The following is a 25,000-nucleotide window of genomic DNA, read 5'->3' on the forward strand; positions in this document are numbered from 1 at the left end:
TCAGTCCTGTGGGGTCACACCAACACCGTCACGCACCATGTGAAACCTTTGCCAAGATCGGAGTCATCTGCCCTAAGAAAGCTGGTTATTGGCCAAGATTGACGCAGTCAGGGATAAGTACCAACGTACTACCTCTGCAGATGCTAAAAGATATGTCTGCAGGGAAAGCCATGGCGAAACCTACTAAGGTGAAACTTTTGAGCGTACAGTGATTTACTAAGTCCACGTGCAGGATCCATAGTTCTGGAGCGCAAGCAAAGTCACTCCCCCTGGGTGTCACAGGTATTCGATATCACGGAACCTAAAGGCCCAGTGATTGCAGGTCTACTGGGCATATGGCGACTTCACCCTAGTAACAATCCATGGAATCGGTCAGACATTGCAAGGCAGATCAACCTCAGAAACTAGTCCTATCACCTCAGTTCACGACCTGACATCAAAATGTCCAGGATGTTTCGACAAAATTGACAGTTTCAAGGGAGCTGTAACGTAACACTTGCAGGGGAATGCAAGTCGGTCAATTGATCCACCACCTAAGTGCAGCATCCACTTACAAGATAACATACAATCATACATATAAACATGTGAACAAGGAGCAGGAGTAGGCCATTCAGCCCCTCGAACCTGCTCTGCCATTCAATAAGGTCATGGCTGACCTAATAGTAGCCTCAAATCTGCATCCTACCTACCCCTGATAACCTATCACCCCCTTGTTCCCAAGAATCTATCCACCTCTGCCTTAAAAAATATTTAAAGACTCTGCTTCCACCCCCTTTTCAGGAAGAGAGTCCCATAGACTCACGACCCTCAGAGAAAATATTCACCTCATTGCAGGAATGGGTGGGTTGTTTTATGAGGAAAGGTTGGACAGGTTAGGCTTGTATCCACTGGGGTTTAGAAGAGTGAGAGGCGACTTGATTGAAACATATAAGATCCTGAGGGGTCATGACAGGGTGGATGTGGAGAGAATGTTTCCTCTTGTGGGAGAATCTAGAACTAGGGTTTAAATTGATGAGAGTGGCAGGTAATGAAGGATTGTCGCTCACCAGTCTGAAATGGGATCTCAACGTGCTGCAGGTCAATTTCTTCGGTTCTATTTATTCCAGTGGTGGCATGTATCCCGATCCAAGTAAAATAGAGGGTATTAAAGGCATGCTAACTCCTCACGATGTCCAGATCTCTTTAATTTCTTGTCTCCGCACATTCCTAATGTTGCTTAAAGGTCCTTATCGCTGAGGGGATGGTTGAGAAAGGATGTGCATTTCGTGTGGCAGGAAACCACCAATACCTCTTCAAAGAACTGAAACAATCATTATCAGGAGCATCAACACTGCAATTCCATGATCTTAGGGAGACAACTACCCTGGAGATAGATGCTATCAAGCTGCACTTGCTTAGCAATAACCTGCTCACTGATGCCCAGTTTTGGTTCCACCAGGGTCACTCAGCTCCTGACCCCATTACAGCCTTGGTTCAAACATGGACAAAAGAGCTGAACTCCTGAGGTGAGGTGAGAGTGACTGCCCTTGACATCAAGGCAACATTTGACCGAGTGTGGCATCAAGGAGCCCCAGCAAAACTGGAGTCAATGGGAATCAGGGGGAAAACTCCCCGCTGGTTGGAGTCATACCCAGCACAAAAGGAGATGGTTGTGGTTGTTGGAGGTCAGTCATCTCAGCTCCAGGACATCATTTTCGAACTGGCAAGCTGTAACTACTGGAGTGTCAGAGGGATCAGTGCTGGGGCTTCAACTATTTGTAACCTCCATCGATGATTTGGATGAAGGGGCTGTGTGTGCATGGTCGCTAAATTTGCCGTTGACGCCAAGGTGGGTAGGAGAGTGAGTTGACGAGGGGGAGGTAGAGAGTCTGCAAAGGGATACAGGCAGGTTAAGTGAGTGGGTAAAAATTCAGCAGATGGGGTATAATGTGGGGAAAATGCGAAGTTGTCCAGTTTGGCCAGAAGAATAGAAAAGCAGCGTCTTATTTAAATGGAGCGAGGTTGCGAAACTCGGTGATACAGAGGGATCTGGGTGTCCTGGTACATGGATCTGGAAAAGTTAGTGTGCGGGTGCAGCAAGTGATTGGGAAGGCGGGTGGGATGTTGGTGTTTATTGTGAGGGAGAGATGGGGTATAAAAGTGGGGAGGTTTTACTGCAGCTGTACAGGGTCTTGGTGAGACCACATCTGGAGCACCGTGTACAATGTTGGTCTCCTTATTTGAAAACAAGATATAAGAAGCAGTTCAGAGAAGGTTCACTTGACTCATTCCTGGGACGAAGGGGGTTTGTCTTATGAGGACAGGTTGAGCAGGTTGGGCCTGTTCCCATTGGAGTTTAGAAGAATGAGAGGGGATCTTATTGAGACGTGTAAGATCCTGAGGGGGGGGTTTGACAGGGTGGGTGCAGGGAGGGTGTTTCCCCCTCCTGGGTGAGACTGGAGCTAGGGCACACGGTTTAAGAATAAGGTGTCTCACTTTTATGACGGAGATGAGGAGAATATTTTTCTCTCAGAAGGTGGTCAGTCTGTGGAATTCTCATCCTCCTCCCCCCGCCCCCCAGAGAGCGGTGGAAGCCGGGTCATGGAATATATTCAAGACTGAGTCAGACAGATATTTTTTCGACAAGAGAGTCCAGGGCCATGGGGGTGCAGGCAGTCCCTCCCAACACCGCTCTTTCCCCCACCTCCCTGCAAATGTTTCCCCTTCCAGTATTTATCCGATTTTCCCCCCTTTTGAAAGTTCCTATTGAATCTGCTTCCACCGCCCTTTCAGGCAGCGCCTTCCAGATCACAACAACTCGCTGTGTAAATAAAAACAAATTCTCCTCATCTCCCCCTCTGGTTCTTTCCCCGATTCTCTTCAATCTGTGTCCCCTCTGGTTACCGACCCTCCTGCCCAGTGGAAACAGTTTCTCTTCATTTACTCTGTCCAAACCCCCTTCCTGATTCCGAACGCCTCGATTCAATCTCCCCCTTAACCTTCTCCGCTCTGAGGAGAACAATCCCAGCTTCTCCCGGTCTCTCCACATGAACTGAAGTCCCACAGCGCAGGAGCAGGAAGAGGCCATTCAGCCCCTCAGACCTGTTCAGCTATTTATAGATCAGTGTGTTTCCATCGGGGGTTCCCTGGTACCCAAGGATTCTGCACAATGTTCAGTTTGTTTGAAAATTGTACCAAGTACGGAAGAATTTTTTAAAACTATCTACAAAAACTAAAATGATATGCTGGCATTGTACAATCCATGATAGCATCTTACAAATATGTGGTATTTAACAGTATTTAACACCACCTTCAACATTCACTCCTCCACCACCGACACACAGTAGCAGCAGTGTGTGTACCATTTACAAGTTGCGCTGCAGCAATCACCAAGGCTCTTCTGGCAGCGCCGCCCAAACCCACGACCTCTACCATCTAGAAGGACAAGGGCAGCAGACACATGGGGAACACCACCACCTGCAAGTTCCCCTCCGAGCCACTCACCACCCCGACTTGGAAATATATCGGCCGTTCCTTCACTGTCGCTGGGTCAAAATCCTGGAACTCCCTCCCTAACAGCACGGTGGGTGTACCTACCCCACAGGGACTGCAGCGGCTCAAGAAGGCGGCTCACCCACCACCTTCTCAAGGGGCAATTAGGGAGGGGCAATAAATCTTGGACTCGGCAGTGATGCCCACATCCCATGAATGAATTTTTAAACAAGTATAGTTTAATGTTTTGCACAGTTTTGTTGGTGTTTAAGTTGGTTTTTCTGTTTGTTTTACATGTTATATATATATATTTATATAAATGTATATATATGTACCTATATATTGTCTATGGTGTGAAGGAGGAGAGACAGAGGGTTGAGGTTCCACAGAATTTCACGTGTGAGTGTGTGAGTGAGTGAGTGAGTGAGTGAGTGAGTGAGTGAGTGAGTGAATGTGTGAGTGAGTGTGTGAGTGAGTGTGTGAGTGAGTGAGTGAGTGTGTGAGTGAGTGTGTGAGTGTGTGAGTGAGTGAGTGTGTGTGAGTGTGTGAGTGAGTGAGTGAGTGAGTGAGTGAGTGAGTGAGTGAGTGAGTGAGTGTGTGAGTGAGTGAGTGAGTGTGTGAGTGAGTGAGTGAGTGAGTGAGTGAGTGAGTGTGAGTGAGTGAGTGAGTGAGTGAGTGAGTGAGTGTGTGAGTGTGTGAGTGAGTGAGTGAGTGTGTGAGTGAGTGAGTGAGTGAGTGAGTGAGTGAGTGAGTGAGTGAGTGAGTGAGTGAGTGTGTGAGTGAGTGTGTGAGTGAGTGAGTGAGTGTGTGAGTGAGTGAGTGTGTGAGTGTGTGAGTGAGTGAGTGAGTGAGTGTGTGAGTGAGTGAGTGAGTGTGTGTGTGTGAGTGAGTGTGTGTGAGTGTGTGAGTGAGTGAGTGTGTGAGTGAGTGAGTGAGTGAGTGTGTGAGTGAGTGAGTGTGTGAGTGTGTGAGTGAGTGTGTGAGTGAGTGAGTGTGTGTGTGAGTGAGTGAGTGAGTGAGTGTGAGTGAGTGAGTGAGTGAGTGACATCACCCCTGACCGGCCTGGCTCCCATGTTTAGGTTCTGCCCCCCACCCCCCTCGTTCTGGACTCCCTGGCGCCCGGTCTTACCAGAGGAAGTGGTTAATGTCGATTGAGGTGAAGTGCCAGACGTGTCTCAGTGGGTCACACACTCGCCTCCGAGTCAGAAGATCATGGGGTCAAGTGGCAGCCTAGAGTCATGTGTTCACATCCTAGACTGACAGTCGCAAAGCCTGTACTGAGGGAGTGCCGCACTGTCGGAGGGTCAGTACTGAGGGAGTGCCGCACTGTCGGAGGGTCAGTACTGAGGGAGTGCCGCACTGTCGGAGGGTCAGTACTGAGGGAGTGCCGCACTGTCGGAGGGTCAGTACTGAGGGAGTGCCGCACTGTCAGAGGGTCAGTACTGAGGGAGTGCCGCACTGTCGGAGGGTCAGTACTGAGGGAGTGCCGCACTGTCGGAGGCTCAGTACTGAGGGAGTGCCGCACTGTCGGAGGCTCAGTGCTGAGGGAGTGCCGCACTGTCAGAGGGTCAGTACTGAGGGAGCGCTGCACTGTCGGAGGGTCAGTACTGAGGGAGCGCTGCACTGTCGGAGAGTCAGTACTGAGGGAGCGCTGCACTGTCAGAGGGTCAGTACTGAGGGAGCGCTGCACTGTCGGAGGGTCAGTACTGAGGGAGCGCTGCACTGTCGGAGGGTCAGTACTGAGGGAGCACTGCACTGTCGGAGGGTCAGTACTGAGGGAGCGCCGCACTGTCGGAGAGTCAGTACTGAGGGAGTGCCGCACTGTCAGAGGGTCAGTACTGAGGGAGTGCCGCACTGTCGGAGGGCCAGTACTGAGGGAGTGCCGCACTGTCAGAGGGTCAGTACTGGAAGAAGGGTGGGGGAGGTGGGGAGTTCTCTCCTGTGCCCTGGGGCCCAATATTAATCCTTCAAGCAGCATCACTAAAAAAAAAGACCATCTGGGTCACAATCACGTCTCTGTTTGTGGGAGCTTGCTGTGCGCAAATTGGCTGCTGGGTTCCCTACACTCGAAAGATGGTCGCCAGACGCTTTGGGACACCCTGTAGTGGTGACGGGCTGAAGCAAGTCCCTTTGATCATGTCCACACCCTGATTCGCTTGCCCACCACCACCTCTCCACCCTCAACCCGCCAAGGAAGTGAGTGGCATCTTTATGTGACCTCCCTGCGGGGGGATTAACCCCTTCAGCACCGCAGAGTTGGACCCACCCCGCGCTTAAAACGAAAGCCCCAAGGGACGAGGAAGCGGAGAAAGTATATTCGGGGACAGACGAGGCTGTGGGTCGAGACAAGAGCTGGGGTGGGTGGGGGGGGGGACAGGAAAGAGTTGAGACGGGGTTCTGGGAGGGAGGGCAGGCAGGCAATCTCTTCAATCACCTGCTTAACTCCTGCCACACGTCTCCTGAAGCCTGTATGAACAGGCTGTCGGTGCCCAGGTAACAGGAATGCAGCTCATTCCTGTCATCATGCAACAGCTCCTCTTGCATCGGCGTGGACTTAACCCTCTCCTCACCAACACCAACACCAAAAAGTGTTCAACCTGAAACTTGGGCGATGCTTCTCCAGGGAGAAGAGCCGGGGGTGTTGGTGGGGCTGGGGGTGGGGTGGTTTGGGATGGTGGGGTGAGGGGGCAAAGGGAGGTGGAGGGATGAGGTAAGGGGAGGGAGATGGAGGGGGTGAGGGGGCGGGAGGGATACGAGGGAGGGGGTGAGAGAGAGGGGGAGGGGAGGGAGTGAGGAGGGGAGAGGGGGAGTGGAACGAGAGAGGAGGGCGGGAGTGAGGGAGGAGGAGAGGGGTGAATAAGGGAGGGAGAGAGGGGGAGGGGATTGAGCAAGTGGGATTGAGCGAGGGGGGTGTGGGGGAGGGGGAATGAGCGAGGGGTGGAATGAGCGAGGGGTGGAATGAGCGAGGGGGAGTGAGCGAGGGGGGTGGGGAGGGGAAGGGAATGATGGGGGGAGAGAAAGGGAGGGGAATGGGGAGAGGGAGAGCGAAAGGGAGGGGAATGGGGAGGGGGAGAGCGAAAGGGAGGGGAATGGGGAGAGGGGGAGAGAGAAGGGGAGGGGAATGGGGAGAGGGGGAGAGAAAGGGAGGGGAATGGGCAGAGGGAGAGAGAAGGGGAGGGGAATGGGCAGAGGGAGAGAGAAGGGGAGGGGAATGGGCAGAGGGAGAGAGAAGGGAGGGGAATGGGAGAGGGGAGAGAGAAGGGGAGGGGAATGGGAGAGGGAGAGAGAAGGGAGGGGAATGGGGCAGGGGGGAGAGAGATGGGGAGGGGAATGGGGAGAGGGAGAGAGATGGGGAGGGGAATGGGGAGAGGGGAGAGAGAAGGGGAGGGGAATGGGGCAGGGGAGAGAGAAGGGGAGGGGAATGGGGAGAGGGGAGAGAGAAGGGGAGGGGAATGGGGAGAGGGGGAGAGAGAAGGGGAGGGGAATGGGGAGAGGGAGAGAGAAGGGGAGGGGAATGGGGAGAGGGAGAGAGAAGGGGAGGGGAATGGGGCAGAGGGGAGAGAGAAGGGGAGGGGAATGGGCAGAGGGAGAGAGAAAGGGAGGGGGAATGGGGGAGAGGGGGAGAGAGAAGGGGAGGGGAATGGGGAGAGGGGGAGAGAAGGGGAGGGGAATGGGGAGAGGGGGAGAGAAGGGGAGGGGAATGGGGAGAGGGGGAGAGAGAAGGGGAGGGGAATGGGCAGAGGGAGAGAGAAGGGAGGGAATGGGGAGAGGGGGAGAGAAGGGGAGGGGAATGGGAGAGGGAGAGAGAAGGGGAGGGAATGGGGAGGGGGAGAGAAAGGGAGGGGAAATGGGGAGAGGGGGAGAGAAAGGGAGGGGAATGGGGAGGGGGAGAGAGAAGGGGAGGGGAATGGGGAGAGGGGGAGAGAAAGGGAGGGGAATGGGGAGGGGGAGAGAGAAGGGGAGGGGAATGGGGAGAGGGGAGAGGAGGGGAGGGGAATGGGGAGAGGGAGAGAGAAGGGGAGGGGAATGGGGAGGGGGGAGAGCGAAAGGGAGGGGAAGGGGGAGAGGGGGAGAGAAGGGAGGGGAATTGGAGAGAGGGGGAGAGAAAGGGAGGGAATGGGGAGGGGGAGAGCGAAGGGAGGGGAATGGGGAGAGGGGGAGAGAAGGGGAGGGGAATGGGGAGAGGGGGAGAGAAAGGGAGGGGAATGGGGAGGGGGAGAGCGAAAGGGAGGGGAATGGGGAGAGGGGGAGAGAAGGGGAGGGGAATGGGGAGAGGGGGAGCGAAAGGGAGGGGAAATGGGGAGGGGTTGAGAGCGAAAGGGAGGGGAATGGGGAGAGGGGGAGAGAAGGGGAGGGGAAAGGGGAGAGGTGAGAGAGAAGGGGAGGGGGAATGGGGAGGGGGAGAGAACGGGAGGGGAATGGGAGAGAGGGGGAGAGAAAGGGAGGGGAATGGGGAGAGGGAGGAGAGAAGGGAGGGGAATGGGGAGGGGGAGAGAAAGGGTGGGGAGGGGAATGGGGAGGAGGGGAGAGAAAGGGAGGGGAATGGGCAGAGGGAGAGAGAAGGGGAGGGGAATGGGGAGAGGGGGAGAGAGAAGGGGAGGGGAATGGGGAGAGGGAGAGAGAAGGGGAGGGGAATGGGGAGGGGGAGAGAAGGGAGGGGAATGGCAGAGGGAGAGAGAAGGGGAGGGAATGGGGAGGGGAGAGAAGGGAGGGGGAATGGGGAGAGGGGAGAGAGAAGGGGAGGGGAATGGGCAGAGGGAGAGAGAAGGGGAGGGGAATGGGGAGAGGGGGAGAGAGAAGGGGAGGGGAATGGGGAGAGGGGGAGAGAAGGGGAGTGGAATGGGGAGAGGGGGAGAGAAAGGGAGGGGAATGGGCAGAGGGAGAGAGAAGGGGAGGGGAATGGGGAGGGGGGAGAGCGAAAGGGAGGGGAATGGGCAGAGGGAGAGAGAAGGGGAGGGGAATGGGCAGAGGGAGAGAGAAAGGGAGGGGAATGGGGAGGGGGGAGAGCGAAAGGGAGGGGAATGGGCAGAGGGAGAGAGAAGGGGAGGGGAATGGGGAGGGGGAGAGCGAAAGGGAGGGGAATGGGGAGAGGGGGAGAGCGAAAGGGAGGGGAATGGGGAGAGGGGGAGAGAGAAGGGGAGGGGAATGGGGAGAGGGGGAGAGAAGGGGAGGGGAATGGGGAGAGGGAGAGCGAAAGGGAGGGGAATGGGGAGAGGGAGAGCGAAAGGGAGGGGAATGGGGAGGGGGAGAGCGAAAGGGAGGGGAATGGGGAGAGGGAGAGCGAAAGGGAGGGGAATGGGGAGGGGGAGAGCGAAAGGGAGGGGAATGGGGAGAGGGGGAGAGAAAGGGAGGGGAATGGGGAGAGGGGAACGATGGAGGAAGGGGAAGGAGGGACGGGTTGGAGAGGGGAGTGGACCATTACCTGATGATGACACACTGATTCTCGCCATCGATGATCATGTTCCGATACATGTTGTCGGCCAGAGCGTAGATGTGAGGGGGATTTTCATACTGAGCCTGTGTACACAAACACACATCTCATTACAACACCCAACCCACGGAAATACCCACCCCCTCCCAAAACCAGGTGGAAGGGGCAAAGGTCAGAGGTTGTGGGGAAATGCCCCCAGCACCCTGACCCGCTCCCCGATGCACTCTGGCCTACGTGACTCCTTGCCAACACCACATCACCAGCCATAAAAGGCCCTCCAAAGAGGCTCGGTGAGCCAAACAGTTTCATATGGTCTAAGGACGTAACTTTTACCCTCACGGCAGCGACCCCCCCCCCACAAAAACCCCTCCTTCAACACCCACCACCACCGCCCCCAACCAGTTTTCCTCTTATGAAAATACTTAGCTGATGGTCACACTTCAATACCTAAACACACTCCCAAAAGCACACCAATGGCCATGAATCTCTTTGTGGTATTCAGAACCCTGGTTAGGCCTCAGGCCACAGCTGGAGCGCCGTGTCCACTTCCGGACCCCCCACTTTAGGAAGGAGGTCAAGGGCCTCGGAGGTTTACCCCGAATGGGACCCGGGATGAGGGACTTCAGTCCGTGTGGGAGAGACCGGGAGAAGCTGGTATTGTTCTCCTCAGAGCAGAGAAGGTTAAGGGGGAGATTGAATCGAGGAGCGTTCGGAATCAGGAAGGGGGGTTCGGACAGAGTAAATGAGGAGAAACTGTTTCCACTGGGCAGGAGGGTCGGTAACCAGAGGGGGACACAGATTGAAGAGAATCGGGGAAAGAACCAGAGGGGGGGGATGAGGAGAATTTGTTTTTATTTACACAGCGAGTTGTTGTGATCTGGAAGGCGCTGCCTGAAAGGGCGGTGGAAGCAGATTCAACAGGAACTTTCAAAAAGGGGGGGGAAATCGGATAAATACTCAGAGGGGAAACATGTGCAGGGAGGTGGGGTGAAAGAGCAGTGGTGGGGGAGTGGGGACTAATGGGATAGCCCTTTCAAAGAGCCAGCACAGGCATGATGGGCTGAATGGCCTCCTCCTGTGCTGCAAGAGTTTAGGCTTGCGGAGCGAGAGGGAACTGACTGAAAAGGTTTCCTTTCCAGGGGGTTTGGTGGCTGCTTTGCCCCGATCGGCACCAGGGGGAGCTGCAAAAAAAAAAAAAAATTGACCCCCAGGCTTCGGCCTTCGGGAGGCCCCATCATGATAAGGCCTTAAATCGGGAACGAGCGGCCTCCACCCTCTGCAGAAGCTAAACCTTAACCAACAAACGATACGTGATTCAGTTTACACACGTCCTCCCAATTGGTCCGGGCCTGCGTTACCAAGGTTACTGGGACTGTGTCAATGACTAAACTCCTCAGCCTAACCCAAAGGCAGGCCTGGTTAAATATTAGCCAGGGACCTGGTTGCTGGTGTTCCTTTGCCTTGCTTGAAGGGGGTGAACCTTGTCAAAGCGAAATTAAAAGCTACAAGGCTTCAACAAAAGCGAGGGAGGCGGCCTGCTCCCAGGCTCTGTATTTCAGCCCCGCGGGGAAGCCAGCCATTCAGGTTTCCCGATCGTTATCTAAATTCCTTGCAGCGGGAGGGCGAAGCAGCACAGCAGGGAGACCATTCGGCCCATCGTGCCCGTGCTGGCTCTTCGAAAAAGCACTCCAATTGGTTCCACTCTACGCCCCTTAAGTGAACCATGTTAAACGGGGAAGCATTGGGGGAGGGTGGGGGTGGTGGGGTGGGGGGAGCGAGGAATTCGCCGGGTCATGGGCAAAAGCAGGGGCGCGATGGGCCGAGCGGCCTCCTTCTGTGTGGTAAACCCCCGCCCTCCACCCCTGACGATCCACGGGTGTGAACTTCTGGCCGACAAGGACTGAAGGTTGCTGGAAACAAGAGGACAGGTTAACCAGGGCGTTCCATCCTGGCACTCAAGCGGACAAATGCAAAAATACCAAATTTCAAAGGGACCGCGGTGATTTACCTGGCAAGTTGACTTGGATTAGCCGCGGAGGAAGCGACGGGGGTGGGGGGGGGGGGGGCGGTATCTGATATCATCCTGCATTTCTCTAACACCTCCCGCACACGCCCGCAAGCGCTCGGCAGACGGTTTACGACGCTCGCTCGGCCGATGCTCGGCCAGAGACGCGGGCACAGCAAGCTCCCGCAAACAGCAACGTGTGGTGGGGGGGGGGGTCAGTTGGTCCCGTCCTGCGGGGGGGGGGGGGGGGGGGGGGTCGGTTGAGGGGCTAGAACGTTGGTCCCCAGGGCAGCGGGGAAGAATCGGGTAGCAGAAAAAAATCATGGATCGTTTCATGGGATGTGGGCATGGCGGGCAAGGTCAGAATTGGCTGCCCATTCCGAGTTGCCCCCTCAAGCTGAGTGGCTCGCTCGGCCATTTCAGAGTCAACCACGTGGCTGTGGGGTCTGGAGTCACGTGTAGGCCAGACTGGGTAAAACGGCAGATTTCCCTCCCCTAAAGGGACATTAGTGACCCAGATGGGTTTTTACCACAATCCATGATGGTTGCCATGGTTGACGTTACTGAGACTCAATTTTCCAATCCAGATTTTATTAATTGAATTTAAATTCCACCAGCTGCTGTGGTGGGATTTGAACCCATGTCCCCCAGAGCATTAGCCTGGGCCTCAGGGTTACTAGCCCAGTGACAATACCCCTAGGCCACTGCCCCTAGTACCACAGTGTAAGTCACAGCAATGAAACAAGACTCACCGCTCCTTGGTAGAGTTCCACCTCCCGGTCGGTGAAGTAGGGCATTTGTTTGAAAGGGTTCACAGAGATCAGCACAGAGCCGATGTAAGTCTGAATTCACGGAGTTAAAGACTCAACCAGAAGGATTTGAAAGTCACCGGCTGGGAGTTGCCTCAGCTCACACACACGCCACACACAGCAGCTCCCACCTCTGTCAACAACAATACACAGACCTGCCAGTGTACCACTAACAGACAGGTCCCCACCAGCACTGTACCCCAGTGTTATACACTGACAGACCCGTCCCCACCAGTACTGTACCCCAGTGTGATACAGTGACACACCTGTCCCCACCAGTACTGTACCCCAGTGTTATACAGTGACAGACCCGTCCCCACCAGTACTGTACCCCAGTGTTATACAGTAACACACCTGTCCCCACCAGTACTGTACCCCAGTGTTATACAGTGACAGACCCGTCCCCACCAGTACTGTACCCCAGTGTTATACAGTAACACACCTGTCCCCACCAGTACTGCACCCCAGTGTTATACAGTGACAGACCCGTCCCCACCAGTACTGTACCCCAGTGTTATACAGTAACACACCTGTCCCCACCAGTACTGTACCCCAGTGTTATACAGTGACAGAACTGTCCCCACCAGTACTGTACCCCAGTGTTACACAGTGACAGACCCGTCCCCACCAGTACTGTACCCCAGTGTTATACAGTGACAGACCCATCCCCACCAGTACTGTACCCCAGTGTTATACAGTGACAGGCCCGTCCCCACCAGTACTGTACCCCAGTGTTATACAGTGACACACCTCTCCCCCCCAGTACTGTACCCCAGTGTTATACAGTGACAGGCCCGTCCCCACCAGTACTGTACCCCAGTGTTATACAGTGACAGACCAGTCCCCACCAGTACTGTACCCCAGTGTTATACAGTGACAGACCCGTCCCCACCAGTACTGTACCCCAGTGTTATACAGTGACACACCTCTCCCCACCAGTACTGCACCCCAGTGTTATACAGTGACAGAACTGTCCCCACCAGTACTGTACCCCAGTGTTATACAGTGACAGAACTGTCCCCACCAGTACTGTACCCCAGTGTTATACAGTGACAGAACTGTCCCCACCAGTACTGTACCCCAGTGTTATACAGTGACAGACCCGTCCCCATCAGTACTGTACCCCAGTGTTATAGTGACAGACCTGTCCCCACCAGTACTGTACCCCAGTGATCATTGTTGTTTGAAAAACTGGCCCCGACATCGGGAAGAACTCTCCACCAAACCCCCCCACCCCCATTTTACTTCCAAAAGATTTTGTGGGATCTTTACATCCATCTGAGAGGAGAAGGCAGGGCATTGGTTTAATGTATCATCCTGAAAGACGGTGACAGTGCGGCGCTCCCTCAGTACTGACCCTCGGCAGTGCAGTGCTCCCTCAGTACTGACCCTCCGACAGTGCGGCACTCGCTCAGTACTGACCCTCCGACAGTGCGGCACTCCCTCAGTACTGACCATCCGACAGTGTGGCACTCCCTCAGTACTGGCCCTCCGACAGTGCGGCACGCCCTCAGTACTGGCCCACCGACAGTGTGGCACTCCCTCAGTACTGGCCCTCCGACAGTGCGGCACTCCCTCAGTACTGACCCTCCGACAGTGTGGCGCTCCCTCAGTACTGACCCTCTGACAGTGTGGCACTCCCTCAGTACTGACCGTCCGACAGTGCGGCGCTCCCTCAGTACTGACCGTCCGACAGTGCGGCACTCCCTCAGTACTGGCCCTCTGACAGTGCGGCACTCCCTCAGTACTGACCGTCCGACAGTGCGGCGCTCCCTCAGTACTGACCGTCCGACAGTACAGCGCTCCCTCAGTACTGACCCTCCGACAGTGCGGCACTCCCTCAGCACTGACCCTCCGACAGTGCGGCACTCCCTCAGTACTGGCCCTCGGACAGTGCGGCACTCCCTCAGTACTGACCGTCCGACAGTGTGGCGCTCCCTCAGTACTGACCCTCCGACAGTGCAGCACTCCCTTAGTACTGACCCTCCGACAGTGCAGCACTCCCTCAGTACTGACCCTCCGACAGTGCAGCACTCCCTCAGTACTGACCCTCCGACAGTGTGGCACTCCCTCAGTACTGACCCTCCGACAGTGCAGCACTCCCTCAGTACTGACCCTCCGACAGTGCAGCACTCCCTCAGTACTGACCCTCCGACAGTGCAGCACTCCCTCAGTACTGACCCTCCGACAGTGCGGCGCTCCCTCAGTACTGACCCTCTGACAGTGTGGCGCTCCCTCAGTACTGACCCTCCGACAGTGCGGCACTCCCTCAGTACTGGCCCTCTGACAGTACGGCACTCCCTCAGTACTGACCCTCCGACAGTGCGGCACTCCCTCAGTACTGACCCTCCGACAGTGCGGCACTCCCTCAGTACTGGCCCTCTGACAGTGCGGCACTCCCTCAGTACTGACCCTCGGACAGTGCGGCGCTCCCTCAGTACCTACCCTGTGACAGTGCGGCACTCCCTCAGTACTGTCCCTCTGACAGTGCAGCACTCCCTCAGTACTGACCCTCCGACAGTGCGGCACTCCCTCAGTACTGACCCTGTGACAGTGCGGCACTCCCTCAGTACTGACCCTCTGACAGTGCGGCACTCCCTCAGTACTGACCCTCCGACAGTGCGGCGCTCCCTCAGTACTGACCCTGTGACAGTGCAGCGCTCCCGCACTGCGAGTGTCGGCATGGATTATAGGGCTCAAGTCTCTGGATTGGGGACTCGAACCACGACCTTCCAACTCAAAGAGAGAGAGAGAGACACACAGAGACACAGAGACAGTGAGGGAGAGACGTAAGACCTTAGGAGCAGAAATTAGGCCATTCGGCCCATCAAGTCTGCTCCACCATTCAATCATGGCTGATAAGTTTCTCAACACCATTCTCCGGCCTTCTCCCCGTGACCTTTGATCCCCTTATCAATCAAGAACCTATCTATCTCGGTCTTAAATACACTCAATGACCTGGCCTCCACACCCTTCTGTGGCAATGAATTCCATAGATTCACCACTCTCTGGCTAAAGAAGTTTCTCCTCATCTCTGTTCTAAAAGGTCTTCCCTTTACTCTGAGGCTGTGCCCTCGGGTCCTAGTCTCTCCTACTAATGGAAACATGTTCCCCACGTCCACTCTATCCAGGCCTTTCAGTATTCTGTAAGTTTCAATCAGATCCCCCCCTCATCCTTCTAAACTCCATCGAGTATAGACCCAGACTCCTCAAACATTCCTCATACGTTAAGCCTTTCATTCCTGGGATCGTTCTCGTGAACCTCCTCTCCAGGGACAGCTCATCCTTCCTGATATACAGGGCCCAAAATTGCTCATAATATTCTAAATGTGGTCTGACCAGAGCCTTATAAAGCCCCAGCAGCACATCCCTGCTTTTATATTCTAGTCCTCTCGAAATAAATGCCAACATTGCATTTGCCTTCCTAACTACCGACTCAACCTGCAAGTTAACCTTAAGAGAATCCTGGACTAGGTCTCCCAAGTCCCTTTGCACTCCAGATTTCTGAATTTTCTCCCCATTTAGAAAATAGTCCATGCCTCTATTCTTCCTACCAAAGTGCATGACCTCACACTTACCCACGTTGTATTCCATATGCCACTTCTTTGCTCATTCTCCTAACCTGTCCTAATCCTTCTGCAGCCTCTCAGCCTCCCCAATACTACCTGTCCCTCCACCTATCTTTGTATCATCTGCAAATTTTTTTCCAGCGATTTTCTAGTCCTCTGGGACCCTCCCTGACTCCAGTGATTCCTGAAAGATCACCAGTAACGCCTCCACTATCTCTTCAGCTATCTCCTTCAGAACTCTTATCCATCTGGTCCAGGTGATTTATCCACCTTCAGACCTTTCAGTTTTCCTAGCACCTTCTCCTCGGTAATGGCCACCATACTCACCTCTGCCCCCCGACTCTCTTGAACTTTGGGGATGTCACTCATGTCTTCCACTGTGAAGACTGACGCAAAGTATCTATTCAGTTCCTCCGCCATTTCTTTGTTCCCCATTACTACTTCTCCAGGGTCATTTTCCAGCCGCCCAATCTTTGTAGGCTTCCCAATCCCCTAGTTTCCCACTGCTCTTCGCCGCATTGTATGCTTTCTCTTTAGCTTTTATGCTGTCCCTGACTTTCCTTGTCAGCCATGGTTGCCTCGTCCTCCCTTTAGCATGCTTCTTCTTCCTAGGGATGAATTTTTGCTGTGTCTCCCAAATTACTCCCAGAAACTCCTGCCATTGCTGTTCCACTGTCTTTCCTGCTAGGCTCATCTCCCAGTCAATTCTGGCCAGCTCCTCCCTCATGCCTCTGTAGTTGCCTTTATTCAACTGTAATACCATTACATCTGATTCCAGCTTTTTCCTCTCAAATTGCAGGGTAAATTCTATCATATTATGGTCACTTCCTCCTAAGGGTTCCTTCACCTTAAGCTCCCTTATCAAATCTGCCTCATTACACATCACTAAATCAAGAATTGCCTGTTCCCTAGTGGGCTCCACCACAAGCTGCTACAAAAAGCCATCTCGTAGACATTCTACAAATTCCTTTTCTTGGGACCCACTACCAACCTGATTTTCCCAGTCTACCTGCATATTGAAATCCCCCATGCTCACTGTAACCTTGCCTTTCTTACACGCCTTTTCTATCTCCTGGTGTATCTTGTGCCCCACATCCTGACTACTGATCGGAGGCCTGTACATAACTCCCATTATGGTCTTTTTAACTTTTCGGTTCCTCAACTCTACCCACACAGATTCTACATCGTCTGACCCTACATCATTTCTTGCTATCGATTTAATTTCATTTCTTACTAACAAAGCAACCCCACTCCCTCTGCCAACCTGCCTATCTTTTCGATAGGATGTATATCCTTGGATATTTAGCTCCCAGTCCTGATCCCCTTGCAGCCATGTCTCTGTGATGCCCACCACATCATACCTGCCAATTTCAATCTGCGCCACAAGCTCATTTACCTTATTTCGTATACTGCGTGCATTCAGATACAACACCTTCAGTACTGTATTTCCTGTCCCCTTTCTCATTGTCGTCCCTTTAACTGATGTACTTGAAGTTAGATTTCTAGCCCTTTCCAAACACTCTGTCCTATTTTGTGTTCTGGAGACTTTAATAGCCTCTCCTGGGCTCTCCTTTCTTTTCAGTTTTTTCATAATTTTCCATGAAGTTGAATCCACCCCCCAACACGCTAACCTGCTGCTTTGTTTCCCATTAGTCATACTTCTTGGAGTTTTACCCTTCCTTCTCCCTCCCACTTTCTAGTTTAAAGTCCTGTTGACCACCCTATTTACCCTTTTTGCTAGAACATTGGTCCCAGATCGGTTCAGGTGGAGACTGTCCCAACGGTACAGATCCCTCCTGTTCTAATACTGATACCAGTGCCCCACGAAATGGAGCCCCTCTTTCCCACACCACTCCTTTAGCCACGTGTTTACTTCCCTTATTCTTGCGTCCCTGTGCCCATTTGCATGTGGCTCGGGTAGTAATCCAGAGATTCTCACCCTTGAGGACCTGTTCTTTAATTTAGTTCCTAGTTCCTGATAATCCCCAAACAGGTCCTCTTTCCTAGTCTTACCTATGTTATTTGTCCCGACGTGGACCACAACAACTGGATCCTCCCCCTCCCTCTCCAATATCCTTTCAAGCCGGTCAGAGATGTCCCTCACCCTGGCACCGGACAGGCAACATACCATGCGGGACTCTCGATCCTGCTTACAAAGGATGCTATCAATTCCCTTAATTATAGAATCCCCTACAACTACCACTTGTCTTTTTGCTCCCCCCTCTTGAATGGCCTCCTGTGCCACTGTGCTGTGGTCAGCTGGCTCATCCTCCCTACAGCCCTGTTCCTCATCCACACAGGGAGCAAGTGCCTCGTACCTGTTGGACAAGATCAAGAGCTGAGGCTCCTCTGTTCCTGAACACGGGATCCCTCTACCTGCCTCACTTGCAGTCACACCCTGCTGACCCTGACCACTGACCGGACTTGAGGTACTTAATCTACCAGGTGTGACCACCTCCTGATACAAAGCGTCCAGGTAACTCTCCCCCTTCTGGATGTGCCGCAGTGTCCGGAGCTCAGACTCCAGCTCATCAATTCTGAGCCGGAATTCCTTCAGCAACCAACACTTGCTGCAGATGTGGTCACTGCGGCTCGCAATGGGATCTGCCAGCTCCCACATCATACAGCTACAGCACATCACTTGCTCAGACATTTCGACTTAGATGATTAATTCACTTTGGTGCAGATTTCCTACCAACCAATCAGGTCACAGCTTTCCTGTGACATCACTTTTTCAGTTTTGGCTTCAGTTAGACAGTGAGAGAGAGAGACAGAGACAGTGAGAGAGAGAGAGAGAGAGAGACAGAGACAGTGAGAGGGGGCGAGAGAGAGACAGAGACAGACGGAGAGAGAGAAACAGAGAGAGAGAGACAGTGACACTGAGAGAGACAGAGAGAGAGAGAGAGAGAAAGAGAGACAGTGAGAGAGAGATACAGACAGACAGAGACAGTGTGAGAGAGAGAGAGAGAGACAGAGACAGTATGAGAGAGAGAGAGAGACAGAGACAGTGAGAGGGAGAGAGAGACAGAGACAGTGAGAGGGAGAGACACAGAGACAGACGGAGAGAGACAGAGACAGTGAGAGAGACAGAGACAGTGAGACAGAGACAGTGAGAAAGACAGAGACAGTGAGAGAGACAGAGACAGTGAGAGAGAGAGACAGGGAGAGAGAGACAGGGAGAGAGAGACAGGGAGAGAGAGAGAGTGAGAGAAAGAGAGAGAGAGAGAGTGAGAGAAAGAGAGAGAGACAGAGACAGTGAGAGGGAGAGAGAGAGACAGAGACAGTGAGAGGGAGAGAGAGACAGAGAGAGAAACAGGGAGAGAGACAGAGAGAGTGAGACAGAGAGAGAGAGAGTGAGAGAGAGACAGAGAGCGAGTAAGAGAGAGAGAGAAACAGAGAGAGAAGAGAGAGAAAGATAGAGACAGACAGAAAGAGAGAGAGACAGAGAAAGAGAGAAAGACAGAAAGAGAGAGAGACAGAGAGAGAGAGACAGAGAGAGAGAGAGAGACAGAGAGAGAGAAAGAAGGAGAGAGAGAGACAGAGAGAGAAAGAGAGAGAGACAGAAAGAGAGAGAGACAGAAAGAGAGAGAGACAGAGAGAGAGAGAGAGACAGAGAGAGAGAGACAGACGAGAGACAGAGAGACAGAGAGAGACAGGGAGAGAGAAAGAAAGAGAGAGAGACGGAAAGAGAGAGAGAGAAAGAGACAGAGAGACAGAAAGAGAGAGAGAGACAGAAAGAGACAGAGAGAGAGAGAAAGAAAGAGAGAGAGAGACAGACAAGGAGAGACAGAGAGAGAGAGAAAGAAAGAGAGAGAGACAGAAAGAGAGAGAGAGACAGAAAGAGAGAGCGAGAGACAGAGCGAGAGACAGAGAGAGAGAAAGAGAGAGAGAGACAGAAAGAGAGAGAGAGACAGAAAGAGAGAGACAGAGAGAGAGAGAAAGAGAGAGAGAGAGACAGAGAGAGAGAGACAGAGAGAGACAGAAAGAGACAGAGAGAGAGAAAGAAAGAGAGAGAGACAGAAAGAGAGAGAGAGAAAGAGAGAGAGACAGAAAGAGAGAGAGACAGAAAGAGAGAGACAGAGAGAGAGGGAAAGAAAGAGATAGAGAGACAGACAAAGAGAGACAGAGAGAGAGAGAAAGAAAGAGAGAGACAGAAAGAGAGAGAGAGACAGAAAGAGAGAGCGAGAGACAGAGCGAGAGACAGAGAGAGAGAAAGAGAGAGAGAGACAGAAAGAGAGAGAGAGACAGAAAGAGAGAGACAGAGAGAGAGAGAAAGAGAGAGAGAGACAGAGAGAGAGAGAGACAGAGAGAGAGAAAAAGAGAGAGAGACAGAAAGAGAGAGACAGAGAGAGAGAGAGACAGAGAGAGATAGCATGAGCTCCTGAAGCATGGCTGACCACCATTGCAGAAGGTGAAATGTCAGCTCCCCTGCACTCACTGCCCGCCCCTATTCCCTCTGACCCTTGCGTGGCCACGGAGGTGAAAGGTCGGGTGTAAAGGATACAAAGATGTAGTCGTCCATGTATCGCTTCTTGAGGTTCTCGACGATGGCATCTTCCGTGATCCTGGAGAGCAGCACCATATCGTCCACACCGCTGTGTTTGACATTCTGGGGCTGCCAGTGATATCGCTGTTTACTGCCCTGCACAGACCACAAGAGAAACCAGTGTCAGCCACCACCCCAGACCCACACCGAGGAACCTGCACTGATGTAGCGCCTTCAGCACAGTAAAGCCTTCCCCCCAGCCCACTTCACGGGAACATTAAAATCTGACCCCCAGCCCACAAGCCGGGGGTGTCAGGGACAGGGGTGACCAAGAGGTCGGTTTTAAGGAGCGCCTTAAAGGAGGCCGTTCAGCCCCTCGAGCCTGTCCTGCTATTCAGTCGGATCACGGCAGGTCTGTATCTGAACTCCACCTGCTCCCTCTCCCCCCACCTCCAAGGGCCTCCTGAGGTGCAGGGGGCCAGAACTGGACCCAGTGACTCCCGATTGGGGCGGGGGGGGGGGACTGTCTGAGCAGAGCTTCCCAAAACTGAAGCATCGCTCCCCCCACCCCCAACCTTCGCGACCCACTTCCTTCGGGATGAAGGCCAACATCCCGTTGGCCTTTTTAAATCGACATGTCCAGCCGGCTGACCCCAGCTACGTCACACATTGCTCAGTAACATGGCTAATCGGCCGATTGTGGGATTTATTTCTTGTGCCGCTGCGGAGAACGTGGGCAGCGCTGAGAGAGCTGGCGTCGACTGCCCACCCACCCTCCCCTAACGTGCCCCAAAGGGCCGGTGCCATCTTCACCATTTAAGGAGGCCCATGGAGACTGTGTGGAATGGGGCCTGAATCAGTGTGTACCGTCTACAAGATGCACTGCAGCAACTCGCCAAGGCTCCTTCGACAGCGCCGCCCAAACCCACCTCTACCACCTAGAAGGACAAGGGCAGCAGACACATGGGGAACATCCACCACCTGCAAGTTCCCCTCCCAAGCCACTCACCATCCCGACTTGGAAATATATCGGCCGTTCCTTCACTGTCGCTGGGTCCAAATCCTGGAACTCCCTCCTTAACAGCACGGTGGGTGTACCTACACCACAGTGACTGCAGCGGCTCAAGAAGGTGGCTCACCCACCACCTTCTCAAGGGGGCAATTAGAGATGGGGGGTAAATGCAGGCAAGTAAGGACTCCTTTGCCTCTGACCCTGTGACATGAGACCAGATCCTTTGGAGTATTGTCTGTCCTGGACTGTGACAAAACTTACACTGACCAGTGACAGGTATGAGCACAATGACTGGAGGTGTCTTGGCCAACATTTCACCTTCTAGGCATTGCACTCAGTTAGTAACAGGCCCAGGGCAGCCTGGGAATTGGATAATGAATATTCATAAGGTCCCCGCCCTGCAATATCTATAATCAGAGCCACATCAGTGAGAGGCAAAGCAATTAAATACTACAAATTCTTCCTGTCTCTATTGTGTCACACAGCAACTCGCATCTAATCAGGGCATTCCTCTGTCGGAGCGCCAACAGACAGAACTAGCGCTCAATGTCAGAAACAACAGAGAGGGAGAAGGAACAAAGGCAGATAGACAGACAGAGGGGGACAGAGATAGACAGTCAGAGGGAGAGGGTGAGAGAGAGAGAGAGAGAGAGCAAGAAAACGAGAGAGGCAGTGAGAGAAAGGCAGTGAGGGAGGCAGAGAGAGGGAGACGGGCAGAGGGAGACAGGCAGATCGAGAGCAGGAGAGCGAGAGAGAGGCAGAGAGAGAGAGAGAGAGAGAGGGGGCAGGGAGAGAGAGAGAGGGGGCAGGGAGAGAGAGAGAGGGGGCAGGGAGAGAGAGAGAGGGGGCAGGGAGAGAGAGAGAGGGGGCAGGGAGAGAAAGAGAGGGGGCAGGGAGAGAAAGAGAGGGGGCGGGGAGAGAAAGAGAGGGGGCGGGGAGAGAGAGAGAGGGGGCAGGGGAGAGAGAGAGGGGGGGCAGGGGAGAGAGAGAGAGAGAGAGAGAGAGGGGCAGGGGAGAGAGAGAGAGAGAGAGGGGCAGGGGAGAGAGAGAGAGAGAGAGGGGCAGGGGAGAGAGAGAGAGAGAGAGAGAGAGGGGCAGAGAGAGAGGCAGAGAGATAGATAGGCAGAGAGAGAGAAGGAACCAGAGGGAGAGAGGCAGAGGGAGAGAGGGAGAGGGGGGAGCAAGAGAGAGGGGGAGAGCAAGAGAGAGGGGGAGAGCAAGAGAGAGGGGGAGCAAGAGAGAGAGGGAGAGCAAGAGAGAGGGGGAGCAAGAGAGAGAGGGAGAGCAAGAGAGAGGGGGAGCAAGAGAGAGAGGGGGAGCAAGAGAGAGAGGGAGAGCAAGAGAGAGAGGGAGAGCAAGAGAGAGAGGGGGAGCAAGAGAGAGAGGGAGAGCAAGAGAGAGGGGGAGCAAGAGAGAGAGGGGGAGCAAGAGAGAGAGGGAGAGCAAGAGAGGGGGGAGCAAGAGAGAGAGGGAGAGCAAGAGAGAGAGGGGGAGCAAGAGAGAGAGGGAGAGCAAGAGAGAGGGGGGAGCAAGAGAGAGAGGGAGAGCAAGAGAGAGAGGGGGAGCAAGAGAGAGAGGGAGAGCAAGAGAGAGAGGGGGAGCAAGAGAGAGAGGGGGAGCAAGAGAGAGAGGGGGAGCAAGAGAGAGTGGGGGAGCAAGAGAGACAGGGGGGGAGGCATGAGAGAGAGGGCGGGAGTGAGAGAGGGAGAGGGGAAGCGAGAGGCAGGGAGGGAGTGAGAGGGAGAGTGGAAGACAGAGCGGAAGATATAGAGAGAGAGTAAAAGAGAGATAGGCAGATGAGGAGCTGCATTTCTCTAGCACCATTCAGAGCCTCTCACCCAACAGAGCTCTTTTAAAGTGTGCTCACCGTTGTCATGTAGTAAATGCAGCAGCCAATGTGTGCACAGCAAGAGCCCGTGAACAGCAATGGGATAAAGACCCAGATCATCAGCTTCTTTAGTGATGTTGGTTGAGGGGTAAATACTGGGCCCAGGACAGCGGGGAAAACTCTGCTCAATTTATATGTAGAATAACAGATTCCCGGGAGTGAGTTACAGACTGGAATCTAATCGAGGGGTTCGGGGGGTTTATATATAGAATAACAGATGCTCGGGAGTGAGTTACAGACTGGAAACTAATCGAGGGGTTCGGGGGGGTTTATATATAGAATAACAGATACCCGGGAGTGAGTTACAGGCTGGAATCTAATCGAGGGGTTCGGGGGGGTTTATATATAGAATAACAGATACCCGGGAGTGAGTTACAGACTGGAATCTAATCGAGGGGTTTGGGGGGTTTGCATACAGAATAACAGATTCCCGGGAGTGAGTTACTGACTGGAATCTAATCGAGGGGTTCGGGGGGGTTTATATATAGAATAACAGACAACCGGGAGTGAGTTACAGTCTGGAATCTAATCGAGGGGTTCGGGGGGTTTACATACAGAATAACAGATTCCCGGGAGTGAGTTACTGACTGGAATCTAATCGAGGGGTTCAGGGAATTTATATATAAAATAACAGATCCCAGGAGTGAGTTACAGACTGGAATCTAATCGAGGGGTTCGGGGTGGTTTATATATAGAATAACAGATACCCGGGAGTGAGTTACAGACTGGAATCTAATCGAGGGGTTCGGGGTGGTTTATATATAGAATAACAGATAACCGGGAGTGAGTTACAGACTGGAATCTAATCGAGGGGTTCGGGGTGGTTTATATATAGAATAACAGATAACCGGGAGTGAGTTACAGACTGGAATCTAATCGAGGGGTTCGGGGTGGTTTATATATAGAATAACAGATAACCGGGAGTGAGTTACAGACTGGAATCTAATCGAGGGGTTCGGGGTGGTTTATATATAGAATAACAGATAACCGGGAGTGAGTTACAGACTGGAATCTAATCAAGGGGTTCGGGGTGGTTTATATATAGAATAACAGATACCCAGGAGTGGGTTACAGACTGGAATCTAATCGAGGGGGTCGGGGAGTTTATATATAGAATAATAGATACCCGGGAGTGAGTTACAGACTGGAATCTAATCGAGGTGTTCTGGGGGTTTATATATAGAATAACAGATACCCAGGAGTGAGTAACAGACTGGACTCTAATCGAGGGGTTCGGGGCGGGGTTTATATATAGAATAACAGATACCCGGGAGTGAGTTACAGACTGGAATCTAATCGAGGGGTTCGGGTGGTTTATATATAGAATAACAGATACCCAGGAGTGAGTTACAGACTGGAATCTAATCGAGGGGTTCAGGGGGTTTATATATAGAATAACAGATACCTGGGAGTGAGTTACAGTCTGGAATCTAATCGAGGGGTTCGGGGGGTTTACATACAGAATAACAGATTCCCGGGAGTGAGTTACAGACTGGAATCTAATCGAGGGGTTCAGGGAATTTATATATAAAATAACAGATCCCAGGAGTGAGTTACAGACTGGAATCTAATCGAGGGGTTCGGGGTGGTTTATATATAGAATAACAGATAACCGGGAGTGAGTTACAGACTGGAATCTAATCGAGGGGTTCGGGGTGGTTTATTTATAGAATAACAGATAACCGGGAGTGAGTAACAGACTGGAATCTAATCGAGGGGTTCGGGGTGGTTTATATATAGAATAACAGATACCCAGGAGTGGGTTACAGACTGGAATCTAATCGAGGGGGTCGGGGAGTTTATATATAGAATAACAGATACCCGGGAGTGAGTTACAGACTGGAATCTAATCGAGGGGCTCGGGGGTTTATATATAGAATAACAGATACCCAGGAGTGAGTAACAGACTGGACTCTAATCGAGGGGTTCGGGGCGGGGTTTATATATGGAATAACAGATACCCGGGAGTGAGTTACAGACTGGAATCTAATCGAGGGGTTCAGGTGGTTTATATATAGAATAACAGATACCCAGGAGTGAGTTACAGACTGGAATCTAATCGAGGGGTTCAGGGGGTTTATATATAGAATAACAGATACCCGAGAGTGAGTTACAGACTGGAATCTAATCAAGGTGTTCAGAGGGGTTTATGTAGAGAGTAACAGATACCCGGGAGTGAGTTACAGACTGGAATCTAATCGAGGGGTTCGGGGGGTTTATATATAGAATAACAGATACCCGGGAGTGAGTTACAGACTGGAATCTAATCAAGGGGTTCAGAGGGGTTTATGTAGAGAGTAACAGATAGCCGGGAGTGAGTTACAGGCTG

The 25,000-nt window shown here is 53.0% G+C and overlaps 1 protein-coding gene across 1 annotated transcript in view; it reads right to left on the minus strand.

Annotated features, from left to right (window-relative positions):
* Positions 1-8,893: 8,893 nt before the first annotated feature.
* LOC121274446 (unconventional myosin-If-like) overlaps positions 8,894-25,000 on the minus strand; it is a gene marked incomplete at its 3' end in the record, with an annotated part of 29,444 nt that continues 13,337 nt past the window's right edge. Inside the window, exons 2-4 of the mRNA XM_041181783.1 lie at positions 19,790-19,927; positions 11,660-11,749; positions 8,894-8,988 (exon numbers count right to left, since the gene is read on the minus strand). Coding sequence (XP_041037717.1) covers positions 8,894-8,988; positions 11,660-11,749; positions 19,790-19,927 — 323 coding nt within the window. The remainder of the gene's footprint in view (positions 8,989-11,659; positions 11,750-19,789; positions 19,928-25,000) is intronic.

Source organism: Carcharodon carcharias (assembly GCF_017639515.1).
Source record: "Carcharodon carcharias isolate sCarCar2 chromosome 36 unlocalized genomic scaffold, sCarCar2.pri SUPER_36_unloc_28, whole genome shotgun sequence".
Lineage (NCBI taxonomy): Eukaryota > Metazoa > Chordata > Chondrichthyes > Lamniformes > Lamnidae > Carcharodon > Carcharodon carcharias.